Source organism: Phascolarctos cinereus, unplaced genomic scaffold (assembly GCF_003287225.1).
Source record: "Phascolarctos cinereus isolate Bilbo 61053 unplaced genomic scaffold, phaCin_HiC Scaffold_5;HRSCAF=322, whole genome shotgun sequence".
In the NCBI taxonomy this organism is placed as follows: Eukaryota; Metazoa; Chordata; class Mammalia; order Diprotodontia; family Phascolarctidae; genus Phascolarctos; species Phascolarctos cinereus.
Window position 1 is genome coordinate 57602748 of NW_027555958.1, and position 12109 is coordinate 57614856.

The 12109-nt window shown below is 45.1% G+C and overlaps 1 protein-coding gene across 1 annotated transcript in view; it reads left to right on the forward strand.

The window, feature by feature from the left end:
• The first annotated feature begins 10933 nt into the window (after positions 1–10933).
• The window catches only part of KCNA3 (potassium voltage-gated channel subfamily A member 3), a 32663-nt gene continuing 31487 nt past the window's right edge, over positions 10934–12109 (forward strand). Inside the window, 2 exon segments of the mRNA XM_021001311.2 lie at positions 10934–11202; positions 11204–12107. Coding sequence (XP_020856970.1) covers positions 11008–11202; positions 11204–12107 — 1099 coding nt within the window. The 5' untranslated portion in view covers positions 10934–11007.

Genomic DNA, 12109 nt, shown 5'->3' on the forward strand with positions numbered 1-12109 from the left:
CCACTCGGTTTTCACTGGAATAGTAATAGGGCATGATCTCTCCCCAATGATATTTCTCAATTCTAACTTTACATACGGCAGAGTGGAAGAGCATATAGATAAACCTGTTTAGTAGAAGAAAGTAAGGAGACACAGCTACCGGACATGTCATTCAAATATCAACATCTTAGCCATTTCCAAACATTTGCAGCTAATTTTTATCATAGTGAAAACCGTGGGTAAATTGTATAAATGCAGCATTCAAAACTCGTATCTTTAATTTTTTTTTTAAAGGAAAGGGCACACACACTTGTTAGTTTGACTATAGATCAAATACAACCTAAGTCATTTCAACCACTTTCACTAATTTTAAAAAAAGTCACATCTGTAAACTAATAATTGGTGCATACCAGGGGGCTATCTTCAAACTTCGGTTCACAGCTCATCACTAATTGTATATCTTCTCTATAATTATAGGTGTGGGTATTGTCTGCCTTTTAGTAAATAAATAAGGAGTCAAGAAATAGTATACAGATGTTTTATTCTCTAATTATCCTCACACTCTGTCTCTCTTCCTTTCTCTCCTCTCACTCTCTTTTCCATCACTCTCTTCTCTTTCCCCCTCCTCTCCTCCCTCTCTCCCTCCCTTTCCTTCACTCTTTCCCTCTTCCTCATTCTCCCACCCACTCCCTCCTTCTCACATCTTCCCTCTCCTTATCTCTTCTCCCATTCCCTCTCCTCCTCCTACTTCTTCTTTCCCCTCTTTCCTTCTCTCTATCTACCTTTTTCTTTCCTTCCCTCTCTCTCTCTCTCTCTCCCTCTTCTCTCTCCTCTGTCTCTGTCTCTCTCTCTGTCTCTGTCTTTCTCTGTCTTTCTCTCTCACCTCCCCCCTATATTTTCTTTACTCTCCCTTTCTTGCTCTAATTCTCTTTCATTTTCACATATGCTCGCAAGAAATAGCTGGGCTTTTTTTTTAATACTTGCTTTAATGATTTTTTAGCTCTAGGTTAGCAGCTCTGGCGAAGGACGCCTAGTTTTCCCTCTGCAGAAAGACAGCAACATAGGCACAAACCTTCAAATTATTTCAGCAAATTTGAGAAGGTTCACTTCCCTCTGGTAATAGGCCACTCATCCTGCCAGGCTGTTGGACTGAGCACAGCAACCACCAGAGAATCATGAAACAACAGTGAGGATCTCTGAGTTTTGTCTCTGCTTTCATTGCTGACTCGTGGCCTTTGGTACCTTATTTCTCCTCTCTATTCCCATATGTCAAATGGAAGAGAATAATAACTATCTTCCCCACCTACTGAGACTGGGACAAATCCAGGGAAGCCCTTTCATCAGAATAGTGGGGCCTTGTACTAACAATCAAGGATGTATTAAGCACCCACTGTATGCCAGGCACTGTATACTAGGCACTGGTATAAATGAAATAGTTCCTGCCTTCAAGGAGTGTGCATTCTGTCGAGGAAGACAACATGTACATATATACATCTATATAAAAGCTAAATATAAGGTAATCCAGGGGAGGGACCAACAGCTAGGGAGATCAGGAAAGGTCTTGTAGTAAGCAGTGCTTCAGCTGAAGGACACTGGAGATTCTAAGGGGCAAAGGTGAAGGGGGCAGTTCATTCCAGGCATAGGGGACAGGTGGTGCAAAAACATGGAGATGAGAGATATGTTATGTGTTAGTAATAACAAGAAGGCCAGTTTGGCTGGGTCTAGAAATATGTGACAGGAAGTAGTAAGTAATAAAAGTGAAAAGGTAGATTGGGGAACAGTTTGGGAAGGACTTTAAATAATAGGGAAGTTGTATTTGACCCTAGATCAGAGGTTCTCAACTTTTTGTGTCCTGGATCCCGTTGGAAGTCTGTAGAAGTCTATGGACCTCTTCTCAAGAGAATGTTTTTAAATGCATAAGATAAAATATACAGGATTACAAAGGAAGCCAATTATATTGAAATACAGTTATAAAAATATTTTAAAACAAATTCACAGACACCAGGTTAAGAACCCTATTCTTGGGGAAATAGGGAGCCATTGGAGTTTATTGAGTAAGTCAATAACATGGTCAGACTTGTCTTTTAGGAAAATCACTTTGGCAGTTATGTGAAAGATAGATTAGAGAGGAAAGAGACTTGAAGAATAGTGACCATTTAGGAGCCTAGAGCAGTAATCCAGGTGAGAAGTGATGAGAGTTGCTCTCTCTCATGATTTTATTAGCTGCTATGGGTTTAATTATCATCTCTATACAAATGAGTCCCAATTTTAAATATATATCATGTATATATACATGAATATATATATATGTATACACACATGCACACACACACACACACACACACAATTCTAGTCTCTTTTTTGACCTCTAGTTTTGCATCATCAATTGCTTATTGAACATTTCAAAGTGGATATTGCACAGCCATCTCAAACTCAATGTACCTCCAACAAAACTCATTATATACTCCTCCAAGCCCTCCCCTTTTCTTAAGTTCACTATTTGCCTTAATAAGTATGTTATTTAATCCTTCTCATGCCTCATTTTGATATGGACATGACCCTAGACCCTTGAGGCTATGAGAGCAGAACTGGAGCTATGATAGATTTTATCTTGGTGGACAGGCTTCCTGTGTGGGCTCGGTGAGAGGATAGAATCAGAAATCGAGCTTAGCTGTGTCTGGAGAATCTCACCATGAAAAGTGTTGAGTACCAGGGTATGAATTTTATGTCCACATCAACTCATGAAGCCATTTTGTAAGGCATGGAAGGGTCATGACAGCACTGATCTCATTTGGAAGATATCACAGAGTTTTTGAAGTACTGAACAACTCAACAACTGTTGAGTATTTTTACTCTCTGTGTACAAGTGTACAAGATCAGGAGCAGACCTGTGATTTCAGTGATTTGGAGGGTTCCCAGGTAAGAAAACTGCCTCTAGCAAAGCAGTCTTTCTTCACTCTCACCCAAACTCTGATCTGCCATCAAAGTAATTTTCATAAGGGCAGGTATGACCATGCCACTCCCCTACTCTGGTGAGCAAGCTCCATTGGCTCTCTTTGACTACTAGGATTAAATAGAAGATATTCCATGTGGCTTTTGAAGCCCTTCCTATCTTTCGAGTCTTCATACACTTTGGTGCCCTCCACGTACTCCATGGTCCAATGACTCATGCCATTTTGCTGTTACTAGAATATGACACTCCATTTCCTGACTTTTCCAGCCTTTTTCCTGGCTATCTCCCTTCCTTCAATGCTCTCCTTCATCTCCACCTTCTGATTTCCCTGGCTTCCTTCAAGACTCAGACAAAATCTGATCTTCCACAAGAGGACCTTCTCAGTCTCCTCTACTGCCAGCATCTTCCCTCTAAGATTACCTCTCAATAACCATGTATATATCTTCTAGGTACATAGTTGTTTGCATCATGTTTTCCTCATTAGAGTGTGAGTTTTTTGAGGGCAGGAACCCTGTTTTTGCCTTTCTTTGTATTCCCAGTGACTGGCACATAGTAAGTGCTTAATAAACACTTGTCAAAAGCATGGCTAGGGGAAGCCAGGTGGCACAGTGGATAGAATACCAGCCCTGGAGTCAGGAGAATCTGAGTTCAAATCCGGCCTTAGACACTTAACACTCACTAGCTGTGTGACTCTGGGCAAGTCACTTAACCCCAATTGCCTCACATAAAAAAAAACATAAACACACACACACACACACACACACACACACACACAAAACACAAAAGCACAGCTCAAAAGAAGAAATATGAAAAAGTTTCCACCCACCATCCTCTTTGGAGAGGTAGAAGGTTCATAAGTGTTGCACATTAAACCTATTTTGAAACTTTTAATGCATTGATTAGTTATGCTGATTTTTTCCCTCTTTTTCTTTTTTTTGTCTTTAAAAATACTATTTTTATATGAGATGATTCTCTGGGAAGGGGAGGGTTATTAGAGGAAATGATGGTGATGTAAAAAAAGATATTAATAAGCATTTATTTTGTAAAAAATTAATAAATGCTTATTGAGCTGACTTATCAATGGGAGGCTGTGAGATATAGTAAAAAGAATGCTGGACAGAGTTACAAGAGTCCTAGGTTGGAATGCCACCTCATTACCACTTATTAGTTGTACTTCCTTGAGTTGTTTAACTTCCATGAGCCTTTGTCTCATTTTTTAAAAATAGGAATATGGATACTTTTAAGGATGAAATGAGATCGTCCTTGCCAAGTCCCTTTGTTAGCTCAAAGGTTCTAAACATACCAGCTACTCTACCTATTGCTATCCATATCTGTGTGATAGCAAGTGTGTTATAGCAGGCATCTACTGTAATTAGTCAATCACTATATAAGTAAACCTTTATTGAATGTCTGTTACATGCCTACCATTCCACTAGAAGATAGATGGAATAAAAGAATACTTAGAAAGTGTCATATACTCTCCTTGTTCTCTACAAGTTTATAATCGAGATGGAAAGAGTTAAATAAAACAGGTGAAACAATTAAATGCTCAAACTGTTCTTATGAGGCCACTACCAACCCAGTCACTGGACTTTGTAATTTAGGAGTCATTCTTATCTTTTCCATCTCCTTCCTCTACATGTGAACACTCATCAAGTCTTTTTAATTCTGTCTGTGCAGTATTTATTGGCTCTATCCTTTTCTTTCCACTGACACTGCTACCACCCTGGCTAAAGCCCTTATTGTCTCTTGTTTGAAGCATTGTGATATCTTCCTAATTAGTCCTCCCTCCTTCTAGTCTCTCCCATCTTGAGTTCATCCTTCTGGAGGCTGCCAAAATAATCTCCTATACACACAAGTCTGATGAAGTCATTGCTTTGATCATAACTTTCAATTGCTCTAATTTCAACATTTTCCTATTGTGCCACATTGCTTCTGTATCAGTCTTCCTGGAGTAGGGTGTCTATGTTGGGGAGCAGTAAAAAATCAATCTGAATAGGCAGGATATTGAATCATCTGTCACTATGTCATCTTAATTGTACCTTCAAAATGTCTTTCTATCTATCTTTTCCATTCCCACACATACCACCTTGGTTCAGTCATTCTCATCATCTCTCACTGGAGTGCTATAGTTGGCTTCTAATTGCTATCCTGCCCTCAGGCTTTCCCTACTCTAATTCATTGAGCTAAATTAATCTGCTTAAAATATTACTTTCATTTTTCGTGGCACTCCTTTATTCAAAATCCTTCAATTGTTCTCTACTGCCTAGTAGTGGTATCAAACTCAAATAGAAATAGATCCCTGCCAGCCATATAGTGACTTAGAAAACCACAAATTAACATTGTCTATGTTGTATCCTATTCTTATTTATTTTGTTGAACATTTCCCAATTACATTTTAATCTGGTTCAGGCAAAAGTTTTGCTCTCATATGTCTCTCACAAGATGAGCCTATAAGCCCACCTCTGGCTAGAGGATAAGGTCCCAACTTTTTAATGTTGGTATTTAAGGCCCTCCATTATCTAGGTAAGGCAACAAGTTACAAGCATTTATTAGGTGCTTACTATGTACCAGGCACCATGCTAAGTGCTGGGGATACAAATACAAGTAAAAAGAAAGCCAGTTCCTGCCCTCTATGAACTTAGATTTTAAGGGGGTGGAAGGGTGAAAGGGGGAGAGACAAAACACCAAAGGGAGCAAAAGGGATGGAGGTGAAGATAGCCAGTATGGGTACATGATGTTGAAATCCCTAAAGTCAGAAGCACAGTTGGGAGGAGAATAATGGCCTTGGCTTTTCCCAAAATGGAGACCCCAGGAAAAACTCACCAATGGGGAAAGGGATAAAAGGACCACAGAGGGATGTTGCAAGGTGAGTAGGCCTGGATGAATGATGATGGTGAGGAAACCTCAGGCACTAAGGGAGGTTCCAAGGTGAGATTGCAGTGGAGGCATGGTGTTAAAATCTGGAAAGTCAGAAGTGCACCTGTGAGGGGAATGGGCCCTTGTAGTCTTGTTTCTCACAACTACCCTGTACAAGTCCTCCAACTAAAGTGTTCTATTTCTGGTCCTCAGAACTTGATTTGTGTTTTCTCCCTTCCATGCCTTTGTTCAAACTCTGCCTTTTCTTTCTTATCAATCTTATTTCTATCCATATTTTTTTTTTTGCCTAACTTGAGTCCTGCATCCTTCAGTAAGCCTCTACACAACCAGCTCACAGTCATCTCTCCTGCCTCTGAACTCATTGCATTCATCATATCACTCATTTGGCAATTAATTGCGCAATTAATCAATTATTACTCCCTTGTTCCATCTCTTGTATCTCTAACATACACTGCTATTTCACTTTTCTTGTCTTCTCTATTAGATTGCAAGGTCATCCTTGAATACAGGGACCACATGCAATTTCAATATATTTTAATAAAAATAATTAGGGCCTACTCAGTGTAGAATACTCTTCTTGCTCCTGTGAATAATACAAAGTTTAAATAAGATGTGGTGCCTGCCTTCATGGAGTTTATAATCTATTAGTATGACATACACAAGTAACTTTGTATTCCTACAACACCTTACATATAATAGATGGTCATTAAATTTACGTCATAGATGATAGGCAGACTAGATAGGTAGGTAGGTAGGTAGATAGATAGATAGATAGATAGATAGATAGATAGATAGATAGATAGACATATAGATAGATGGATGGATGGGTGGATAGATAGATGGATAAAGGGACAGACAGACAAATAGGTGATAGAAAGAAAGAAAGAAAGAAAGAAAGAAAGAAAGAAAGAAAGAAAGAAAGAAAGAAACAAAGATAGATAGATAGATAGATAGATAGATAGATAGATAGATAGATAGATAGATAGATAGATAGATAGGCCTACAACAATAGTAACAAGTTTTCTGGGGTTAATAACCTCTTGATGTCTGCCTCATCAGCTGGCTAAAAAGTGGTGAGTTATTTGGAGCCTAAAAGTACTTAGAAGGAGCACAAAATAAATCTACAGGTTCCCCCCACTCCCCAGAAAGGAAAAAAAAAAACTTCCATCAAGTATGGTTTCCCTCTGCATTTTATCTAAATCGCACCTCTTGATTTCATTCAGGCAGTGGTAAAACCCTGCACATGCTCAGAACAGCCTTTGGCTTTGTCACAATTCTAGCCTTGAACATTATAATAATATTATTATTATTCCCCAGGGGCTTCATACAGATTAACAAGACATTTTCAAAGTACTTTGAACTACTCAGTTGGGGGTGTTAAATAAATGGCATGTGTTATTACTAAAATTGCAATGTTGACTTGTTGTGATGGGTACTGATATCCAACAAAGGTTGGATTGTGTCCACCAACTCACTTCCTGTAGGCTAAGGACTAGCCTTCAGAAGGCAGTGGTTTTCAGTTACGATAAATATACATTGCAGTGAATAGTCAGTAATCAGGCACAAACAGGCTAGTCTTCCAATCTAGCACATATTAAGTACCCGCAAATGCTTATTGTCAGGGAATTTCACTGTGTGCTGTAGCAGCAATTTCACTGGGATTGAAAATTAGGAAATCCAGGTTCCAACCCCACCCCTTTCATTGTGTGACTTTGGGTGAGCCACTTAAAGCTCTGGGTGACTCAGTTTCCTCATCTGTAAAATATATTTTCAAAAGGAATCACTAAGCTGCCTTCTAACTCTAAAATTCTCTGACTCGAAAGGGTTGCTAGCAGGAGGCTATACTCTGAATCTGTCAGACAAGACATGAAGAAGGACGGAAATAACCCTATCCAAAGCAGAGCTCCTTCTCAGCAGGGAGAAGAAGCCTGCGACCATCCATCACAGGTCATCTTTGGCTCTGCTCTTTTTTGTCACTGACTAACACATTTTAGTGCTAATTTCTGAGAAACAAGGAATGAGTCACCTCCTCGTTTAGACACATGAGGATGTTAAACATTTGGACCCAGAAAATTAACAGGGTCTTTCTTTGCCTTCCTATGAGTTTTCTTGGTGGCAAATCAAGCTCATTTTCAGGTGTCAAGTATGTAAATTACACAAAACAGTGTGAATGACACATAATGAGATAGCAAGATAGATTTTCTTAATGGTTAGAGAGCCTGACCTAGAACTGGGGTTCAAATCTCACCTTCTACCAGCAACAGCTTTTTGGCTCTGGGCAAGCCACCTAAGCGGTCTCCGTTCACTTCCTTATCTGTAAAATGGGGATGGTAATGGCATCTACTTCACGGGGTTGCAGTGAGGATTGAAAGAGACAATGCGGGTAAAACATTTTGCAAACCTTGAAGTCTTTTACAAATGTCCATCTTTATTATTCTGAAGATTTATGAGTTAAAGGTATTTTGAGGGTTGGCTACCTTCATATTGCCTTTACTGAATGCCTATTGTGCCTAAGACTGACTTGGATAAACTGAGAGAATCCAGCGCAAACTTGGGTGGAAAGTAAACCAATATAAATGAGTGGAAAGAGAGGAGAGTACAGTAGAGTGGGCAGCGAAGAGTGGCACCCAGATAGGTGCCACATCACGGAGAGCCAGAAGGGGAAAACCAGTGAGAAAAATAGAAATATATTTTAAGCTCAATTTCATTCCTCTTGTTTGCAGAAGAACACATTGCATACACTCCTAGGCCCAGAGGGGGGAAAATGCTCTTTGAAGACCCAGAAGACGACCTAAAAATGCATACACTGTGGCCTTACAGAATCACTAATGTCTACACTATTAGGAATACTAAAAACTACTTGTTAGGTTATGTGTGGGCTGGTATGTATTTGGAGGGTGGGGAGGTAGAGTTATACACTGTGGTGTTCCACAGAGCTCAGTCCTGTCCCCTGAATTATTTACTATTTTTATAAGCGACTGGGATCATGGAAGAGAGGACACATGTTTTAAGTCTGTGATGACACTAAATTGGGTGGGTTTGCTAAATCCTTGGAAAATAAGGATTAAATTCAAAGTGACCTTGGCTATTTAGAGAAATGGATTAAATGAAAAACAGGGACAAATGCAAGAGTCTAGCCTAGGAAAAAAAAAAGGTCAAGCAACGGAGGTGCAATCCAGTGAATGAGTAAGTTATTTAACAACTAGAGCGTGGCTTCCTTACCACAGGAGAAGCCAAATCATTGAAAGCACATTAAATATGGATTCTTGAAGCAGCTGTCTCTCCTCTCCACCTCACAGCTGTCTTGTTAGGATCACTGTTTTCTAAACCATACAGGTTTGTCTGTAGTGCATCTCCTTTTCCCTGTGTCCACCCTCAAACCTATTTATATTTTTCTCTTCACCACCAATACCCCCAAAGGTAGCTTTTTATAGCAGCTATCCCAGCAAACGGAGATAACTTAAAAGATTGGTTTGCCATGTTCATTCCCCACTAGCCTAAATTTACTGGAGTCTAGATGCCTAACGGGTGGGACTCTTCCCCATTTCTTTTAGTCTCTGCTATAGCATTCTTGTGACCTATGCGTAATGCATCTTCCCACAGCAGGAGGGACTCCCTGGAAGGATTCTTATGACCCATTTTCTTTGAACTCCAGTGAGACAGCCTGCAGTACCCATACCTCCCAGACAGTATCTCACCCTAGCAGGAGATAAGTGAGAGCTTACTGTCAGGTATGGGTCTCCCTCCCAGAAGTGTGCTCAAGATCCCAACACTGGAGTGTCTCGTTTTTTAGAGCTTGTACCTGAAGCATTACCACTTCATCCTTGCTTCCTTTCCTTGCTGGCTCTCCCAGTCTCTTTCGAGTCACCTTGCCCACTGCCTTCTACTTCATCTTCCTGCTCCCAGGGTTCGGTAGAGAAATGGCACCAGCTCTGAAGTCAAAGGTTCTGCATTGAAATCTTGCCTCTGTCGATTACCACCTGTCATCTTGGGAAGGCCACTTAAGTTAACTGAGTCTCAGTTTCCTTATTTGTATAAACTGTGGGGTTGGACTCGATGGCCTCTGGGGTCTTTTACAGCTCAGGATACTTTATGCTGTCCGGCACTCTAACCTGGAGTTCCTTCCACTTTGTACCCCAGCTACAGGCACACTACCAACGTCCGAATGGACTTGATGGAGCCTGGCACGCACCTCGCAGCCGGCTTGGTGTACACGGCACGCACCAAGTCCTTAGCCTGGCTCACACTGGGGCTCTGGGTGGTACGATACGACCCGGGGGTGAGAGGAGTGTGACAGGGCCCAACTCAGGTCGGCCTCACTGGGGATGGGCATGGAGGTAGAGAAGAGAAGGCTAGAGTGAGCTGACTGTACCATGGAAAAAGGTTCAGTGCCTGACACGTAGTAGGTGCTTAATAAGTGCTTGTTGAATGAAAGAAAGAAAAGCACTTGAGAATTCACCCCCTAAGAAAGAGGCTGTGCTTTGCCCTAGGCTTGGGATGGTAGAGAGGCGTCTGGCCAGGATGTTAGAGGCAGGTAAACTGCCCCTAAGCTGAGTGGGAATGGGGCCGGGGTGGAGATGCCTTGGCTCCCTGAAGTCAGGAGAGGAGCGGTAGGCCTTAGAGGCCTGGGGTGACACACCAGGTGGGATAGAGCCCAGGCAGTAAAGGAAACCTGAGCTCCCTCCCGAGGCCGGGGTCGGGGGAACGGTGGGGGGGGGGTGTTGGGAAGAGACTCTGCCTGCCCACAGCTGGCCAAGGGGGACAGGGGCGCGCGCTCCCGCCGCAGTGGGCGGGAAGGGCCGGCGCGCCCCCGCCTCGGTGGGCGGGAATCCCGAGGTGAGTGGAGTGGGGCTCCGCGCGCGCGCCACGCGGGGGAGCGGACGGGGCGGAGGGAGGGGGAGAGAGGCGAGGCGCGGCGAGGCGCGGCGAGGCGCGGCGAGGGGAGGCTGGGGAGGGAGCTGTCTGTCTTTGGAGGAGCGGAGGGGAGCGAGGCAGCCCCAGACGGAGCCTCGTGGCGGCGGCGGCGGCAGCAGCAGCAACAGGCTGCGGGCTCGGCGGGTCTGAGCCGGCGGGCGGAGGGTGGGCGCGGCGAGGGGAGGCGGTGAAGGGGCAGCAGCCGCCGCCACCGCCGCCGCCGCCGCCGCCGCCTCCGCCTCCGCCTCCGCCGCCGCCTCGGCCGCCGCCGCCGCTGCCTTATGGACGAGCATCTCAGCCTCCTGCACTCGCCTCCGCCGCCCTCCGCCCGCCACCGCGCCCACCCCTCGGCTCAGCCCCAGCCCCAGTTCCAGGCGGGAGGCGGCGGCGCCCACACCCTGGTCAACCCCGGCTACATCGAGCCCGCCGCGGGGGACGCCGCCGGCCCCGAGCTGCCGCCCGGCATGACCGTGGTGCCCGGGGGACCACCTGCTGGAGCCCGAGGCGGGCGGTCCGCAGCCGGGGGGCTGCGGCGGCGGCTGTGACCGTGACCGTGACCGTGACCGCTACGAGCCGCTCCCGCCCGCCGGGCCGCCCGCCGGGGCGGGCGCGGGCGGGGAGCAGGACTGCTGCGGGGAGCGGGTGGTGATCAACATCTCCGGGCTACGCTTCGAGACGCAGCTGAAGACCCTGTGCCAGTTCCCCGAGACGCTGCTGGGAGACCCCAAGCGACGCATGAGGTACTTCGACCCGCTCCGCAACGAGTACTTCTTCGATCGAAACCGGCCCAGCTTCGACGCCATCCTCTACTACTACCAGTCCGGGGGCCGCATCCGCCGGCCAGTCAATGTGCCCATCGACATCTTCTCCGAGGAGATCCGCTTCTACCAGCTGGGCGAGGAGGCCATGGAGAAGTTCCGAGAGGACGAGGGCTTCCTGCGGGAGGAGGAGCGGCCCCTGCCCCGCCGGGACTTCCAGCGCCAGGTGTGGCTGCTCTTCGAGTACCCCGAGAGCTCGGGGCCCGCGCGGGGCATCGCCATCGTGTCGGTGCTCGTCATCCTCATCTCCATTGTCATCTTCTGCCTGGAGACGCTGCCCGAGTTCCGCGACGAGAAGGAATACTCGGGGTCCTCGTCGTCCGACACGCTGGAAGCCGCCACCAACAGCACGGCGGGCTCCACGGCGGGCGTCTCCAGCTTCTCGGACCCCTTTTTTGTGGTGGAGACCCTGTGCATCATCTGGTTCTCCTTTGAGCTGCTGGTGCGTTTCTTCGCCTGCCCCAGTAAGGCCACCTTCTCCCGCAACATTATGAACCTGATTGACATCGTGGCCATCATTCCCTACTTCATCACCCTGGGCACCGAGCTGGCCGAGAGGCAGGGC